Raw genomic sequence first — 18,083 nt, 5'->3', positions numbered from 1 at the left:
GTCAGACTACTCAAACCTTTTCCTCACCCGCTTGCTTCAAACGCCCCGACGCCCTCTCCTAAAACTCATCCATCCTCCCTTCTCATTACTCCCGCTCCCTACTTTACTCTTCCATCCACCTCCATCTCTCTCCCCTCTGCTCGCTTCATCCCCCTCCACTGCGTCTCTAACTGCGCACCCTCTCTCTCCACCCCTCCACACACCTTATTTCGGGCCTTTACCCCTTCCGAAGGAGGGTCTCAAATGTTGATTATTTATTTCCTTCCATAGGTGCTGCCAGGTCTGCTGAGTCCTTCCGGAATTTTGTGCGTTGCTCTCCCATACCGGCTCTGTCCCTAGTCTCTATCTCTTTCTCTCTCTCCCCGTTATCTTTCTCCCTGCTATCTCTAGCCCCAACTATCCCTACCCCCCTGCTATCTCTAGCCCCAACTATCCCTACCCCCCCGCTATCTCTCTCTACCCCCACTATTCCTCTCCCATGTATCTCTCCCCATTGTCTCCCCGTTGTCCCTCCATCTCCCTCCCCATTGTCCCCCTCTCCCCCATTGTCCCCTCTCCCTGTTGTCCCTCTCCCCCCACTGTCCCCCTCTCCCTGTTGTCCCTCTCCCCCCACTGTCTCCTCCCCCTGTTGTCTCCCCTTCCCTCCCCGTTGTCCATCACTCTCCCCCTCCCCTTCCCCTCCCCGTTGTCCCCCTCTCCCCCATTGTCCCTCTCCCCCACTGTCTCCTCCCCCTGTTGTCTCCCTCACCCTCCCCGTTGTCCCCCTCTCCCCCCACTGTCTCCTCCCCCTGTTGTCTCCCTCACCCTCCCCGTTGTCCCCCTCTCCCCCATTGTCCCTCTCCCCCCACTGTCTCCTCCCCCTGTTGTCTCCCTCACCCTCCCCGTTGTCCCCCTCTCCCCCATTGTCCCTCTCCCCCACTGTCTCCTCCCCTTGTTGTCTCCCTCACCCTCCCCGTTGTCCCCCTCTCCCTGTTGTCCCTCTCCCCCCACTGTCTCCTCCCCTGTTGTCTCCCCTCCCCGTTATCTCTCACTTATCCCGTTACCTCTCTCCCTGTTATCTTGCTCCCATATTATCTCTCCCCCCCTCGCAATCTCCCCCTCCCTGCGCTCTCTCCGTCCCTCTCTCACCCGTCACCCCTCTCTGCTCCCTGTCATGTCTGACACGCCCCATTTTTTCGCTCCCCTATTATCTCTCTCCGCGCTCTCTCCCTCTCCTCCCCGTGCCATCTCCCTCTCACCCTCTCTCTTTCCCTGCATGCCCTCTCCCACTCATTTTCTCTCTCCTGCTGAAGGGTTTCAGCCCGAAACATCGATTGTACTCTTTCCCATAGTTGCTGCCTGACTAGCTGTGATCCTCCAACATTTTGTGTGTGTTGTTCCCTCTCCTGTTCATGCTCTCTCTCTCTTGCCGTCCCTCTCTCCCCACTCCCTCATCCCCTTCTCCCCCCTCTGCTCTGACCCACTGTCTCGGCCACCCCACTCCCTCTTCTCTGCCGCAAATTTCCCACCGCCACTCCCTCCCTCTGACACTCTCTCCTCCCTGCCAGTCTCCCCTTCCCCATCTCTCCATCACTGTATCACTGCTATCTCACTGCCACTGTCTCCCCCTCTCTCACCACACTCGCTTCTCCCCATCCCTGATCCTGCTCCCTCTCTCGTGCTCTCTGTCCCCACTCTTTCTGCCCTCAGCCCTGCCTACTCTGTTGCCTGCACCTCCTACTGCCTCTGCACCCTCCTCTTTTCATCTCCCGTTTTCAACCTCCTCTCTGCAACCCTCTATGATCTCTGCCCCACTCTCTTCGCTGTCCCCCTCCACTCTCTCAGCCCCTGCATTCTCTTCATTCTCCCTTCCTCCTTCCCACCCCCACTTTCACGTTCTCCCACCCCGCTTGCTCACTCTCTCTGCTACGTTTCTTTCCCCCACATTCACTCCTTTCCACACTTTCAAGCACATTTCTCCCTCTCTTTCTCTCCCTCTCTCCTCTCCCTCTCTCCTCTCCCTCTCTCCTCTCCTCCCCCTCTCCTCCCCCTCTCTCCTCCCCCTCTCTCCTCCCCCTCTCTCCTCCCCCTCTCTCCTCCCCCTCTCTCCTCCCCCTCTCTCCTCCCCCTCTCTCCTCCCCCTCTCTCCTCCCCCTCTCTCCTCCCCCTCTCTCCTCCCCCTCTCTCCTCCCCCTCTCTCCTCCCCCTCTCTCCTCCCCCTCTCTCCTCCCCCTCTCTCCTCCCCCTCTCTCCTCCCCCTCTCTCCTCCCCCTCTCTCCTCCCCCTCTCTCCTCCCCCTCTCTCCTCCCCCTCTCTCCTCCCCCTCTCTCCTCCCCCTCTCTCCTCCCCCTCTCTCCTCCCCCTCCCCCTCTCCCCCTCCCCCTCTCCCCCTCCCCCTCTCCCCCTCCCTCTCCTCCTTCCCCCCACATCTTTCTCTTTCGCACTTGTGCTCTCCCTGCTCTCCTTCCCAATGTACGTCACCCTGTGCTGTCGTGGTGACTGTGCTCTGTCATTTGTTCTCAGGATTGTTGTGCTGGCTGGTAATCCCTGTACCAATGGGAATCCGTATTCTGCCTCTGCTCGTCCTTGCCACTGGTGCTCTGGGCTATGGGTAAGGTCAGCAGGCTGTTCCAGTGAAGTGACTTGCTTTAGAGGGTGCAGTTTGTTCTGGGGTAGGGAGATGTTCGGAAAGGGTTGCCTTGTTGGAGGTGGGTGGCTTTCCAGGTTCCTTGTGGATATCCTTGGTTTTCTCTGGGTGTGTTGGGGCTGGGAGGTATCAGACATTTCGGGCAAGGACTAGCATTCTGCTCTGGGTGTGTGGGTTGGGAACAGTCTGGTATCCTGGAACGTGGAAACAGCCCCTTTGCTCCAACATCCATGCTGACCTGTTTGTCTGCACTTGTCCCGTATCCCTCTAAATCTTTCCTACCTGTGTCCAAATAACTGTACCAGAATCAAGCACTTCCTCTGGAGGCTCATTCCATAGATCCACCGCTCTCTGTGTGAAAGTTTGACCCTCAGGACACCTTTAAATCTTTCCCTTCTCATCTTAAGCCTATGCCACCCTGGGGAAAAACCCAAATATCCACCTTTATAAAACCCCACATCACCCCTTCAAACTTCTCTCATAACTTAGTCCTTTCAATCTTTGTAACGTCCTTGTGGATCTTGTCTGTACCTCCTTAATTTATTCCTATCCTTCCTATAGCCAGGGTCAACAGTCCAGTCTCAGCAATGACTTGTACATTGCAAACTCCAATACTCAATGCCAAAGCAAAGAAGGCAAGCATGCCATACACATTCTTTACCACCCTGTCACCCGTAGGTGACCTGCCTGAGGGTGAAGTAGGCGGTGGGGGCTGAGCCCCGGACTCTCCGCATCCACACCTGGTCCAGGCTGCAGCCCTGCTTGACGTAGTGAGAGAGGCATGTTATTCCTGTGTCACAGGAATCTATGTACCTCTGCTTCTTGGACCCTGTGAACGTCCAGTCCTGGTTTAAATTCCTAAAATGCTTCGCTTCACACATGTCTGAGTTAAACTCTATCACCCATTCTTTTGCCCGTTTTCCCATTTTTTCAGTTGATTGAGATCCAAATGTAAACATAGACAACCTTTCTTTTGCCAACTCTTTCTCATCTATATCATTAATATGTCTGACAAACAACAGGAGACTCAGCAGTGATCCCTGTGGTACACCACTGATTACAGGTGTCCAATCTGAAAGCATCCCGCCACCACCACCCTCTGCCTCTTCCCATCAATCCATATCCAGCTGGCTGCTCACCCTGGATCCCACGTGATCTCACCTGGAGCAGCCTACTGTGAGGGACCTTTGTCAAAGTCTTTGCTAAAATGTTTGCAGACAACCAATAACACTCTGCCTTTGATGGCTCTAGACCCCTTCCCACCTCTTGGTCGTTTCTTCAAAGGAACAGAAATGGTGAGACATGGATTTTCCTTGTCTTTTTAAATGCAGGTAGATCCTGATTTTCAGAATCCTCTCCAGTAACTTTTCCATTACTGACATCTGCTGTTCCCTGGCTTATTTTTACGGCCATTCTTAAATAAATACACAACATTATGCACCCTCCTGTCTACTGATCCCTCACTTGTGGCTAAGTGATACAGACATCTCTGCCAGGATACCAGAAACCTCCTCCCTCTCCTCAGAAGGTCCCAAGGTCAGAATACAGGGATTTGTTTGATCAGGGCTTTACTTTTGGTTTGAAGGTTAGGGGTTAGTGTTGGGGTTAGGGTTTATGGGTCTGTCTCCGCTGGAGTCGGGGGTTGAAGTGCTTCAGGATCTTGCTATGTTCCAGGCATTGGTGTGATCGGACTGTGCGGGAGTCACGGCTGGAGAGAGTGTCTGGGCCAGAAAGAGCTCGAGTCCCCTGTGCGGGGCTCTCTCGCTACGTCCAGCAAGGCTGGAGCCTGGACCGGGAGTGGATGAGGAGAGTCCAAGGGGGATCCCAGGGCTCACCCCCCACCACCTGCTTCATCCACAGGTGGGTTAGAGGAGAGGGGGTGGCTTCCACAGTCCAAACACTGACACCTGTCTGCGACCCAGCCTGCCCTGAACCACCCCTCCACCAGTGACCCCCCCCACCTCACTGATGGCCCTTACACCCCCCACCACAATGGTGGCCCACACACCACCCCCACCTCACTGATGGCCCTTGCACCCACCACCACAATGGTGGCCCACACACCACCCCCACCTCACTGTTGGCCCTTGCACCCCCCACCTTCCTGGTGACTCTTGTACTCCCCACCTCAGGTTGCCCTTGCATCCCCCCCACTCCCGTCACAGGTAGCCCCTGTCCTCCCCACACTGGGTGGCCCCTCCCCACTCCACTGGTGATCCCAGCTCTACCAGTGACACCTCATTCCTGCCAGTAACCTTTGCCCCTTCCCCACCAGTGTCACCACCGACCATTGGTGACCCCCACCCTCGCCTATGACATCAGCCCCCCACCTTTACCCACCAATACCAGTGTGATGTGAAGCCATCCCCAGTGTCATGAGCTCTGTCCTTATCTCTTGACACAGGGCAGCGGAGATGCGTGTGGTATGGTCAAACCGTACGGTGGTGTCCTGCTGTGATGGATCTCCTGGGCTACAGTGTACCGAGGGTGAGTGGACAGGCAGTGCAGCCAACACCATACACTCTGATCCACGGTGACCTCTCACCCCAGACGACCAGTAACAGTGCAGACAGTGATTGACTGTTCACAGGATTTACAAAGTGATCGCTGATCCAGCTTATTGTGGGATGAGGAATGGCAAATGGATTTTAATTTGGATAAGTGCTTTTATAGAGTTAAATCCAGGTCGAACTTTCACAGTGAATGGCAGGTGGCTGTGTGGTGTTGTAGACCAGTGGTGCCTTGGAGTACGAGTGCATGGTTCCCTGAAAGTGGAGTTGCAGCCAGCCAGGGTAGTGAAGAAAGCTTTTGGCATGCTGGCTTCATTAGCCAGGACATTGAGTCAAAAAGTTGGGAAGTTATGGTGTGGTTGTATAGGACTTTAGTGGACCACACTTGGAATAGTGTGTTCAGTTCTGGTCACCCTGCTATAGGAAAAATGTTATTACACTGGAAGGAGTGCAGAAACATTCACAAGGGGTTTTCCAGGACAAGCATAGAGGGGCATAGAGAGAGAGAGTGAGTGCACTCCGTCCTTTCCACGGGAATCAAAGGGATTTAATAGGAACCCGAGAGGCAACTGTTTTACCCAGAAGGTGGTGGTTATATGGAATGAGCTGCCAGAGGAAGTGGTAAACACAAGTGCAATTATAACATTTAAAAGATGCATGGATAGGAAAGGTTTAGAGGGATGTGAGCCAAACATAAGCAACTGGGACTAACTCAGGAAGACACTTTGGTCAGTATGGACAGGTTGGGCTGAAGGGCCTGATTCTGTTTGACTCTGTGACAGGATACACCTGGTCATGCTCTGGAACTTATCAACCTTTCTGCATTTCCCCATATCACAGCTCCCCTCTGTGGATTTCAGCAGCTTCCATGGTCCTTCTCCACTGTAAATACAAAGATGATTCTTGGGGAGGAGGATCCTGTAGGGCCACGGAGAAGAGGGAGCAGGGTGGAACAATAACAGTGTGATAGACAGAGTGGCAAATCACCTTTTATGTACCTCATAATGATTGTACTGATCCTCGACTTCAAACTGCAGTGACCTATAATTCCACAGACACAGACCTGCTCCTGGACCATGACCTCCACGGAAATTGTCTTCTGACCTCAGACCACGAATGACCAATAATCCTCTGGTTACTGACCATTGTGGACACCTGAACACCACACAGCCCTTGTTCTGATCCTCAGACTGCTCACTGGTGGGTATTACCCATCTCTGCTCTGAGCCCACCATGAGCTGTCTCTCTGGTGACACTATTATCTGTTGCAGATGCACCTTTCCTGGGTCGTTGCTACACATCGTGGAATTGCCAGGAATTTCCTGGAATCAGCAACAGTTCTGACGTCTCGATGGAGAGTTGCTGCCGGGAATTGTTGGGTCACAGCTGGAGGAACACCTCCTCGGGTTTCTGCTTCTCCTGTTCCCAAGCCATTCTGACAGGTCAGCAGCCGGTCACCATCGCCTCACGCCGCGGTAGGGCTGTGTGAGTCCACCTTGCGCTGCTGGTCTACGGGTTGATAAACTGGTTCATTATCGTCACACGTACAGAGGTACAGTGAAAAACATGTCCTACATACAGATCCAGCCATTACATAATGCTTTGAGGCAGTACAAATAAAGTAACAACAGGGTGCAGAATAAAGTGTAACAGCTTAGGGAGCGTGCAGTGCAAGCAGACAATATGGGGCAAGGGCCACAATGAGGTGGTTTGTGAGATACAATCTTATTGTATTAGGGAACCATTCAACAGTCTTTACATCAGCAGGATAGAAGCTGTCCTTGAGCCTAGTATTACGTGATTTCAAGCATTTGTATCTTCTGCCCAATGGCCCTCATTGCTAGAGGGATTGAATTAAGAGCAGGGAGGTTATGCTACAATAATACAGGGTACTGGTGAGGCCATGCCTGGAGGACTGCATGCTGTTCTAGTCTCCTTACTCAAGAAAAGATATACTGGCTTTGGAGGCAGTGCAGAGGAGGTCATCAGGTTGATTATGGAGATGAGGGGGTTAGACTATGAAGAGAGATTGAGTCACCTGGAGCAATGTTTGCTGGAATTCAAAAGAATAAGAGGGATTTGTAGAAACATAAAATTATGAAAGGGGTAGATGAGATAGAGGCAGGGCAGTTGGTTCCATTGGTAGATGAGAGCAGAACCAGGAGACATAGCCTCAGATTTGAGGGAGTAGCTTTAGAATGGAGATGAGGAAAACTGCTTTTCCTGGGGGAGTAGTGAATCTGTGGAATCCCCTACCCAGGGAAGTAGTAGTGCCTCCCTTGTTAAATATATTTAAGACACAGTTAGATAGATATTTGCTTAGCACGGGGATTAAGAGTTATGCGGAAAAGGCAGATTAGCCATTGTGGTAACTTCTATTTTACAAAAGACCACTTGACAATTTTATGGCCAAAAGAACATCTTTATCTGGGACCAGAACCAGATGGGATGTAACCCAGGCTGCTGTGGGAGGCAAGGGGGAGTCTGCCAGATAACTAGAGAACAGCAAATGTGGTTCCTTTATTCAAAGGAAGCAGGGATAAGGCAGGTAGTTACAGTTTTGTGTGTCTAATGTCAGTGGCAAAATTACTGGACCAAATTCTGAGGAACAAGGTTAATCTATACTTGGAAAGAGAAGATTTAAACAAAGAGAAGATGCTGCAATCTGGAGTAACAAAACTCTTTTGGAGGAACTCAGCAGGTTGAGCAGCATCTGTAGGAAGAAAGGAATTGTCAACACCTGCAATAGGGGCATCCAGCTGCAGCTCCTAACAAACCGGGTTACGGAACGGGAGCAGGAGCTGGTTGATCTCCGGATCATTCAGGAGAATGAGGAGTTTATAGATAGTAGTTTCAGGGAGGTAGCTACGCTAAAGGAGCAGTGCACAGGTAATTGGGTTATTGTCAGGCAAGGGAAGGGGAAAGGGCAGGCAGAGCAGGGTTTCCCTGTGGCCATTCCCCTCAACAACAAGTATACCGATTTGGATACTGTTGGGTGGATGACTTACCTGGGACAAGCTGCAGCAGCCAGATCTCTGGCACTGAGTCTGGTTCTGTAGTGCAGAAGGGAGGGTGGAAGAAGAGGAGAGCGGTAGTGATAGGGGACTCGATAGAGGTACAGACAGGAGGTTCTGTGGTCGTGACAGAGATGGTTTGTTGCCTCTCGGGTGCCAGGGTCAGGGATGTCTCTGATTGCGTGCATAGCATTCTGAAATGGTATGGTGAGCAGCCAGATGTCATGGTACACATCAGTACCAATGACGTAGGAAGAAAGAGTGAGGAGGACCTGAAGAGTGAGTGTAGAGAGCTTGGTAGGAAGTTAAAAAGCAGGACCTCGAGGGTGGTAATCTCAGGTTTGCTACCTGTGCCACGTGCCAGTGAGGGTAAGAGTAGGATGCTCTGGAGGATGAACACGTGGCTGAGGAACTGGTGTAGGGGGCAGGGTTTCAGATTTTTGAATCATTGGGACCTCTGCTGGGGCAGCAGAGAGATGGGTTACACCTGAACTAGAGGGGGACCAATATCCTTGCAGGGAGGTTTGCTAGTGCTATTGGGGAAGGTTTAAACTAGGTTTGCAGGGGGATGGGAACCAGAGTGCCAGAGTGGATAGTGGAGCTGGGGTGAAAATAAATGATGTTAAAGTTTCATGCAAAGTCACAAATAGAAGGGTTGTGTGTGGTGGTAATAATCTTCTGAGGTGTGTCTATTTCAATGTGAGGAGCATTGTGGGGAAGGCTGACGAGCTGAGAGCGTGGATTAACATGTAGAATTATGACATTATAACCATTAGTGAAACTTGGCTACAGGAGGGGCAGGACTGGCAGCTTAATGTTCCAGGGCTCTGATGTTTCAGACGTGATAGAGGCAGAGGGATGAAGGGTGGGGGGTGGGGAGTGGCATTGCTAGTCAGGGAAAATGTTACAGCAGTGCTCAGGCAGGACAGATTGGAGGGCTTGTTTAACGAGACCATTTGGGTGGAGCTGAGAAACAGGAAAGGTATGACCACGTTAATGGGGTTGTATTATAGACCACCCAATAGTCAGCGAGAATTGGAGGAGCAAATCTGCAGAGAAATAGCAGACAACTGCAGGAAACATGAAGTTGTGATAGTAGGGGATTTTAATTTTCCACATATTGATTGGGACTCCCAAACTGTTAAAGGTCTAGATGGGTTAGAGTTTGTAAAATGTGTTCAGGAAAGTTTTCTAAATCAGTATATAGAGGTACCAACTAGAGAGGATGCAGTATTAGATTTCCTATTAGGAAATGAGTTAGGACAAGTGATGGAAGTGTGTGTAGGGGAACAATTTCAGTCTAGTGATCATAACACCATTAGTTTCAACTTGGTCATGGATAAAGATAGATCTGCTCCTCGGGTTGAGGTACTAAACTGGAAAAAGGCCAAATTTGAAGAAATGTGAAAGGATCTAAAAAGCGTGGATTGGGACAGGTTGTTCTCTGGCAAGGATGTGATTGGTAAGTGGGAGGCCTTCAAAGGAGAAATTTTGAGAGTGCAGAGTTTGTATGTTCCTGTCAGGATTAAAGGCAAAGTGAATAAGAATAAGGAACCTTGGTTTTTGAGGGATATTGGAAATCTGATAAAGAAGAAGAGAGAGATGTATGACAGGTATAGGCAACAAGGAGCAAATAAGGTACTTGGGGAGTATAAAAAGTGCAAGAAAGTACTTAAGAAAGGAATCAGGAGGGCTAAAAGAAGACATGAGGTTGCTTTGGCAGTCAAGGTGAAGGATAATCCTAAGAAATTCTAAGATATATTAAGAGCAAAAGGATAGTAAGGGATAAAATTGGTCCTCTTGAAGATCAGAGTGGCCGGCTATGTATGGAACCAAATGAAATAGGAAAGATCTTTAAATGGTTTTTTTGCATCTGTATTTACTAAGGAAACTGGCAAGGAGTCTATGGAAATAAGGCAAACAAGTAGTGAGGTCATGGAACCTATACAGATTGAAGAGGAGGAGGTGCTTGCTGTCTTGAGACAAATCAGAGTAGATAAACTCCCAGGACCTGACAGGGTATTCCCTCGGACCTAAAAGGAGACCAGTGTTGAAATTGCAGGGGCTTTGGCAGATATATTTAAAATGTTGTTATCCACGGGTGAGGTGCCGGAGGATTGGAGGATAGCTCATGTTGTTCCGTTGTTTTAAAAAGGCTCTAAAAGTAATCCAGGAAATTATAGGCTGGTAAATTTGATGTCAGTAGTAGGTAAATTATTGAAGGAGTACTAAGAGATAGGATCTACAAGTATTTGGATAGACAGGGACTTATTAGGGAAAGTCAACATGGCTTTGTGCATGGTAGGTCATGTTTAACAAATCTTTTAGAGTTTTTCGAGGAAGTTACTAGGAAAGTGAATGAGGGGAAGGCAGTGAATGTTGTAAATGTGGTACATGGTCTTCAGTAAGGTATTTGACAAGGTCCCGCATGGGAGGTTAGTTAGGAAGATTCAGTCGCTAGATATACATGGTGAGGTAGTAAATTGGATTAGACATTGGCTCAATGGAAGAAGCCAGAGAGTGGTAGTGGAGGATTGCTTCTCTGAGTGGAGGCCTGTGACTAGTGGTGTGCCACAGAGATCAGTGCTGGGTCCATTGTTATTTGTCATCTATATCAATGATCTGGATGATAATGTGGTAAATTGGATCAGCAAATTTGCTGATGATACAAAGACTGGAGGTGTAGTGGACAGTGAGGAAGGTTTTCAAAGCTTGCAGAGGGATTTGGACCAGCTGGAAAAATGGGCTGACAAATGGCAGATGGACTTTAATGCAGACAAGTGTGAGGTATTGCACTTTGGAAAGACGAACCAAGGTAGAACACACAAGGTAAATGGTAGGACACTGAGGAGTGCAATAAAACAGAGGGATCTGGGAATACAGATACAAATTCCCTAAAAGTGGCGTCACAGGTAGATAGGATCGTAAAGTGAGCTTTTGGCACATTGGCCTTTATAAATCAAAGTCTTGAGTATAAGAGTTGGAATGTTATGGTGAGCTTGTATAAAATATTGGTGGATCTGAGTTTGGAGTATTGTGTGCAGTTTTGGTCACCTAATTACAGGAAGGATATTAATAAGGTTGAAAGAGTGCATAGAAGGTTTACAAGGATGTTGCTGGGACTTAAGAAACTGAGTTACAGAGAAAGGTTGAATAGGTTAGGACTTTATTCCCTGGAACATAGAAGAATGAGGGGAGATTTGATAGAGGTATATAAAATTATGATGAGTGAATGCAAGCAGGCCTTGTTTTTACTGAGGCTAGGGGAGAAAAAAAACCCCAGAGGACATGAGTTAAGGGTGAAAAGGGAAAAGTTTAAAGGGCACATCAGGGGGAGCTTCTTCACACAGAGAGTGATGGGAGTGTGGAATGAGCTGCCAGTTGAAGTGGCTTACTTTTAACATTTAAGAAAAACTTGGACAGCTACATGGATGAGAGGGGTATGGAGGGATATGGTCTCGGTGCAGGTCAGTAGGACTGGGCAGAAAAATGGTTCGGCACAGCCAAGAAGGGCCAAAAGGCCTGTTTCTGTGCTGTAATATTCTATGGTTCTATGGTTTTGGGTTGAAATCCTGCCTTAGGACTCAAGACATTATGGTCAGAATGGCTTTATTCAGAGGGATCATCTGACCAGTTTGAATTTTTCAAAGAGATTACATAATCTGTTGAGGAGACCAGTGCAGTTGTCCATATAGACTTCAGTGAGGCCTTGACTGGGATTGAAAAATCCTAGCTGTGAGGAAGATAGTCCAGGCTGGAATGTTCTGGATTGAGGGAAGTTGGAGTTAGGGTGTGTAATGAAGAGAGCACTCCCCAGATGAAGATAAAGAACTGATTTCCGTTTACTGAAAGCCCAATACATGGTCAGGATTGGAGTTAGAGGACAGTTAAGGAATTTACATGCACTCAATGAATACTGACCTTCATTAGCTGAGTACATAGTATAAGAGCAGTAGTTAGGTCACAGCTGGAGTACCCCATGCAGTTCTTGCCACTGCACTACTGGAATGATGTGGTTGTACTGGAGAGATTGCACCTGGATTCATCAGGATGTTGTCTGGGACAGAGTGTTTCAATTACAAGGAGAGACTGGAGAGGGTGGATCTGTTCTCCCTGGAGCGGAGGGGGCTGAGTATAGATTTCCTCTATCCATGAGAGCCAAAGGACCTGATTCCATGTTGTGTGACTCTGCAAGGTTCATTGCTGGTGGAGGAAGCATTTCACCAGCACTGGGTGAATTTAGAGATTTTATACTCATAAGGGAGAATGAGGCAGTCATAGATGAGAGCTACAGGGAGGTAGTCACACCTAGGCTGCTGGAAGCGGGTCGTTGGGTGACAGTCCGAGGGGAGGAAGCGAAGGAGATTAGACAGATAGTGCAGAGCACCCCTGTAGCCATTCCCCTGAATAATAAGTTTACCGTCCTGGATGCTGTTGGTGAGGACGACCGACCAGGTGTGAGCCACGGTGGCAGGGCCTCTGGCACTGAGTCTGACCCTGTGGTGCAGAAGGGTGGGACGGAGAAGAGGAGAGCTGTCGTCATTGGAGACTCTATAATCAGGGGGAGCAGACAGGAGATTTTGTGGACATGAGAAGGAAACCCGCATGGTTTGTTGCCTCCCGGGAGCCAGGGTCCGGGATGTCTCTGACCGGGTACATGACATCCTGGTATGAGAGGGAAAGCAACCAGAAGTTGTGATACATGTTGGAACCAACGACATAGGCAGGAAGAGGGATGAGGTCCTGAAGTGTGAGTTTCCGGAACTAGGCAGAAGGCTGAAGAACAGGACCTCAAGGGTGGCGTTCTCAGGATTGCTGCCAGTGCTACGTGATAGTGATGGTAAGAATTGGAGGAGATGGCAGTTGAATGCGTGGCTGAGGAGCTGGTGCAGGGGGCAGGGTTTTAGATTTTTGGACCATTGGGATCTCTTCTGGGGAAGGTGGGACCTGTACAGATTGGATGGGTTGCACCTGAACTCAAGGGGGAGCAATATCCTTGCTGGTAGGTTTGCTAGCATGGTTCGGGAGGGTTTAAACTAATTTGCAAGGGGGATGGGACCCAGAGCGATAGAGCAGTGAAAGAAGTGCATGGAGTAAAGCTAGATCTAACATATAGGGAGGTTTTGAGGAAAGAGCAGCAGAATAAAGTAGTAAGGTAGAAGGGCTAAAGTGTGTGTGTACCAATGCAAGAAGCATCAGGAACAAAGGTGATGAACTGAGAGCTTGGATATATACATGGAATTATGATGTAGTGGCCATTACAGAGACTTGGCTGGCACCAGGGCAGGAATGGATTCTCAATATTCCTGGATTTCAGTGCTTTAAAAGGGATAGAGGGGGGGGAGGGGAGGAGGGGTGGCATTACTGTTTAGGGATACTATTACAGCTGCAGAAAGGGTAGGTAATGTAGCAGGATCCTCTTTTGAGTCAGTATGGGTGGAAGTCAGGAACAGGAAGGGAGCAGTTACTCTACTGGGGGTATTCTATAGGCCCCCTGGTAGCAGCAGAGATACCGATGAGCAGATTGGGAGGCAGATTTTGGAAAGGTGCAAAAATAACAGGGTTGTTATCATGGGTGACTTTAACTTCCCTAATATTGATTGGCACTTGATTAGTTCCAAGGGTTTAGATGGGGCAGAGTTTGTTAAGTGTGTCCAGGATGGATTCCTGTCACAGTATGTTGACAGGCCGACTAGGGGGAATGCCATACTAGATCTAGTATTAGGTAATGAACCGGGTCAGGTCACAGATCTGTCAGTGGGTGAGCATCTGGGGAACAGTGATCACCACTCCCTGACCTTTAGCATTATCATGGAAAAAGATAGAATCAGAGAGGACAGGAAAATTTTTAATTGGGGAAGAGCAAATTATGAGGTTATAAGGCTAGAACTTGCGGGTGTGAATTGGGATGATGTTTTTTCAGGGAAATGTACTATGGGCATGTGGTCGATGTTTAAGGATCTCTTGCAGGATGTTAGGGATAAATTTGTCCCGGTGAGGAAGATAAAGAATGGTAGGGTGAAGGAACCATGGGTGACAAGTGAAGTGGAAAATCTAGTCGGGTGGAAGAAGGCAGCATACATGAGGTTTAGGAAGCAAGGATCAGATGGGGCTATTGAGGAATATAGGGTAGCAAGAAAGGAGCATAAGAAGGGGCTGAGAAGAGAAAGAAGGGGACATGAGAAGGCCTTGGCGAGCAGGGTGAAGGAAAACCCCAAGGCATTCTTCAATTATGTGAAGAACAAAAGGATGACAGGAGTGAAGGTAGGACCGATTAGAGATAAAAGTGGGAAGATGTGCCTGGAGGCTGTGGAAGTGAGCGAGGTCCTCAATGAATACTTCTCTTCGGTATTCACCACTGAGAGGGAACTTGATGATGGTGAGGGCAATATGAGTGAGGTTGATGTTCTGGAGCATGTTGATATTAAGGGAGAGGAGGTGTTGGTGTTGTTAAAATACATTAGGACGGATAAGTCCCCGGGGCCTGACGGAATATTCCCCAGGCTGCTCCACGAGGCAAGGGAAGAGATTGCTGAACCTTTGGCTAGGATCTTTATGTCCTCGTTGTCCACGGGAATGGTACCGGAGGATTGGAGGGAGGCAAATGTTGTCCCCTTGTTCAAAAAAGGTAGTAGGGATAGTCCAGGTAATTACAGACCAGTGAGCCTACCATCTGTGGTGGGAAAGTTGATGGAAAAGATTCTCGGAGGTAGGATCTATGGGCATTTAGAGAATCATGGTCTGATCAGGGACAGTCAGCATGGCTTTGTGAAGGGCAGATCATGCAAAACAAGCCTGATCGAGCTCTTTGAGAAGGTGACCAGGCATATAGATGAGGGTTGTGCAGTGGATGTGATCTATGTGGATTTCAGTAAGGCATTTGACAAGGTTCCACACGGTAGGCTTATTCAGAAAGTCAGAAGGCATAGAATCCGGGGAAGTTTGGCCAGGTGGATTCAGAATTGGCTTGCCTGCAGAAGGCAGAGGGTCATGGTGGAGGGAGTACATTCAGATTGGAGGGTTGTGACTAGTGGTGTCCCACAAGGATCTGTTCTGGGACCTCTACTCTTTGTGATTTTTATTAACGACCTGGATATGGGGGTAGAAGGGTGGGTTGGCAAGTTTGCAGACGACACAAAGGTTGGTGGTGTTGTAGATAGTGTAGAGGATTGTCAAAGATTGCAGAGAGACATTGATAGGATGCTGAAGGATGGGCTGAGAAATGGCAGATGGAGTTCAACCCAGAGAAGTGTGGGGTGGTACACTTTGGAAGGACAAACTCCAAGACAGAGTATAAAGTAAATGGCAGGATACTTGGCAGTGTGGAGGAGCAGAGGGATCTGGGGGTACATGTCCACCGATCTCTGAAGTTGCCTCACAGGTTGATAGGGTAGTTAAGAAAGCTTACGGGGTGTTAGCTTTCATAAGTCGAGGGATAGAGTTTAAGAGACGTGATGTAATGATGCAGCTCTATAAAAATCTAGTTAGGCCACACTTGGAGTACTGTGTCCAGTTCTGGTCGCCTCACTGCAGGAAGGATGTGGAAGCATTGGAAAGGGTACAGAGGAGATTTACCAGGATGCTGCCTGGTTTAGAGAGTATGCATTACGATCAGAGATTAAGGGAGCTAGGGCTTTACTGTTTGGAGAGAAGGAGGATGAGAGGAGACATGATAGAGGTGTACAAGATATTAAGAGGAATAGACAGAGTGGACAGCCAGTGCCTCTTCCCCAGGGCACCACTGCTCAGTGCAAGAGGACATGGCTTTATGGTAAGGGGAGGGAAGTTCAAGGGGATATTAGAGGAAGGTTTTTACTCAGAGAGTGGCTGGTGCGTGGAATGCACTGCCTCAGTCAGTGGTGGAGGCAGATACACTAGTGAAATTTAAGAGACTACTAGACAGGTATATGGAGGAATTGAAGGTGGGGGGTTACATGGGAGGCAGGGTTTGAGGGTTGGCACAACATTGTGGGCCGAAGGGCCTGTAATGTTCTGTACTATTCTATGTTCTATATTCTATTTTTTTTCACATAGTGATAGGTACACGGAACGCCCTGTTGGGGCTGGTGGTAGAGGTTGATATTTTAGGGACTTTTAAGAGGCTCTTCGGTAGACATATGGATAAAAGTAAAATGGAGAGTTCTGGGTTATGTAGGAGGCAAGGGCTAGACTGATTATGGAGTAGGTTTATATAGGTATGCACAGCATTGAGGGTCTGTAATGTGCTGTACTTTTCTGTGGGTTAGGTAGCCAACAAGCTGAGGTCAGATGGGGTTGATGCCAGAACTAGGAAGTGGGACACACCCAAGTGCTGGCTTGGCCTTGGATATGTTGGATTGGCCGATTGCCTCAGTCTATGCTGGAATTTATAGCAATTCTGCTGTGTAATGTTCTTGGTGGGCAGTATGGGAGCAGGCTGCCCAGGGAGGGTGTGTCCCACACCAACCAAACACTATCTCTCTCTGTCCATAGAGGCTCTGTCCATTCCGCTGCTCCTCAGGCCAGTTGCCCTGCTTGGTTCATCCAAAGACCACCGGCTCTCTGCTTCCTGCCTCACCTGGGGCGGCTTCCATTACCGAACCTTTGATGGAAAACACTTCCACTTTGATGGGACCTGCACCTATAACCTGGCCTCATCGCTGGACGGAACATGGGCCATCTACCTCTCCACCAGTAGCTGTCCCAGACCGAGGAGGGAGTGTTCAAAGGTCAGTTGGGACCTTGTTCACTTGACTCACGGGGGGGGGGGGGGGTGGGGGGGCTCACATTCAGGCATTGCGGGGTCATTCCAAAAACCTGACAGCATCTCCATTCCCATCCTTATTCCCTATTCCTCAACCCATTCCCTTCAACCTGATCCCTTTAGAAATCTTGCTCCATCTCCTGCATCCTTTTCCTGTCCCTTACCCCCCTCCTTCCTCATCCCCCTTTCTCCCACCCATCCCACCCTCACCTTTTCCCCTCTCCCCTACCCCTTGCTCTCCCACTCACTCATACTGCTGCTGTATTCCCAGGTGCTGAGGGTTATGTTTGGTTTGGACCTGATCTTGACACAGAATCGAACTGTGATCGTCAACGATGTTGTACTCAGTCCGGGGAGGCCCTACCTTCACAACGGTGAGTCTCTGCCACGCTCTGTTCTGTGGCAAAGAGAGAGCCACTTGGTCCATTGAGTCTGTGCCAGATCCTGCTACAAGAATCCTATCAGTACCCTCTCTGCTCTTCATTCCCTCTCTGGTCTCTGCCCAGTTCCATTCTCCAGGCCCTGCTGTGTTCTGCTTCCTGTCACATCCTCACAGTGGCTCCTCGGCCGAAGAATTTATCCTTGTATCCCTTGATCTTCAGTCAAAGCTGTGCCATCTGACATCTCTAGGGTAAAGGAAAACCCCAAGGTATTTTTCAATTATGTGAAGAATAAAAGGATGATAGGAGTGAAGATAGGACCGATTAGAGATAAAGGTTGGAAGATGTGCCTGGAGGCTGTGGAAGTGAGCGAGGTCCTCAATGAATACTTCTCTTCAGTATTCACCAATGAGAGGGAACTTGATGACAGTGAGGACAATATGAGTGAGGTTGATGTTCTAGAGCATGTTGATATTAAGGGAGAGGAGATGTTGGAGTTGTTAAAATACATTACACTGTAATGTATTTATAGTAAGGACTGTAAAGAACTGATAACTTACTGCCCTATTGTCCTGTTTATTATTTATTGTAATGCCTGCACTGTTTTGTGCACTTTATGCAGTCCTGGGTAGGTCTGTAGTCTAGTGTAGTTTGATTTTTTTCTGTGTTTTTTATGTAGTTCAGTTTAGTTTTTGTACTGTGTCGTGTAACACCATGGTCCTGAAAAACTTTGTCTCATTTTTACTACAGTTAGGTCGAAATGACAATAAAAATGACTTGACTTGATTAGGACAGATAAGTCCCCGGGGC

At 48.9% G+C, this 18,083-nt stretch overlaps 1 protein-coding gene across 1 annotated transcript in view; it reads left to right on the top strand.

Annotated features, from left to right (window-relative positions):
- The first annotated feature begins 6,004 nt into the window (after nt 1-6,004).
- The window catches only part of sspo (SCO-spondin), a 288,864-nt gene continuing 276,785 nt past the window's right edge, over nt 6,005-18,083 (top strand). The window contains exons 1-4 of the mRNA XM_073052198.1: nt 6,005-6,020; nt 6,408-6,611; nt 16,623-16,858; nt 17,165-17,267. Coding sequence (XP_072908299.1) covers nt 6,005-6,020; nt 6,408-6,611; nt 16,623-16,858; nt 17,165-17,267 — 559 coding nt within the window. The remainder of the gene's footprint in view (nt 6,021-6,407; nt 6,612-16,622; nt 16,859-17,164; nt 17,268-18,083) is intronic.

This window comes from Hemitrygon akajei, chromosome 1, assembly GCF_048418815.1.
Source record: "Hemitrygon akajei chromosome 1, sHemAka1.3, whole genome shotgun sequence".
In the NCBI taxonomy this organism is placed as follows: domain Eukaryota; kingdom Metazoa; phylum Chordata; class Chondrichthyes; order Myliobatiformes; family Dasyatidae; genus Hemitrygon; species Hemitrygon akajei.
The sequence above is the reverse complement of the archived record's forward strand: the minus strand, read 5'-3'. Positions and strand labels throughout refer to the sequence as shown.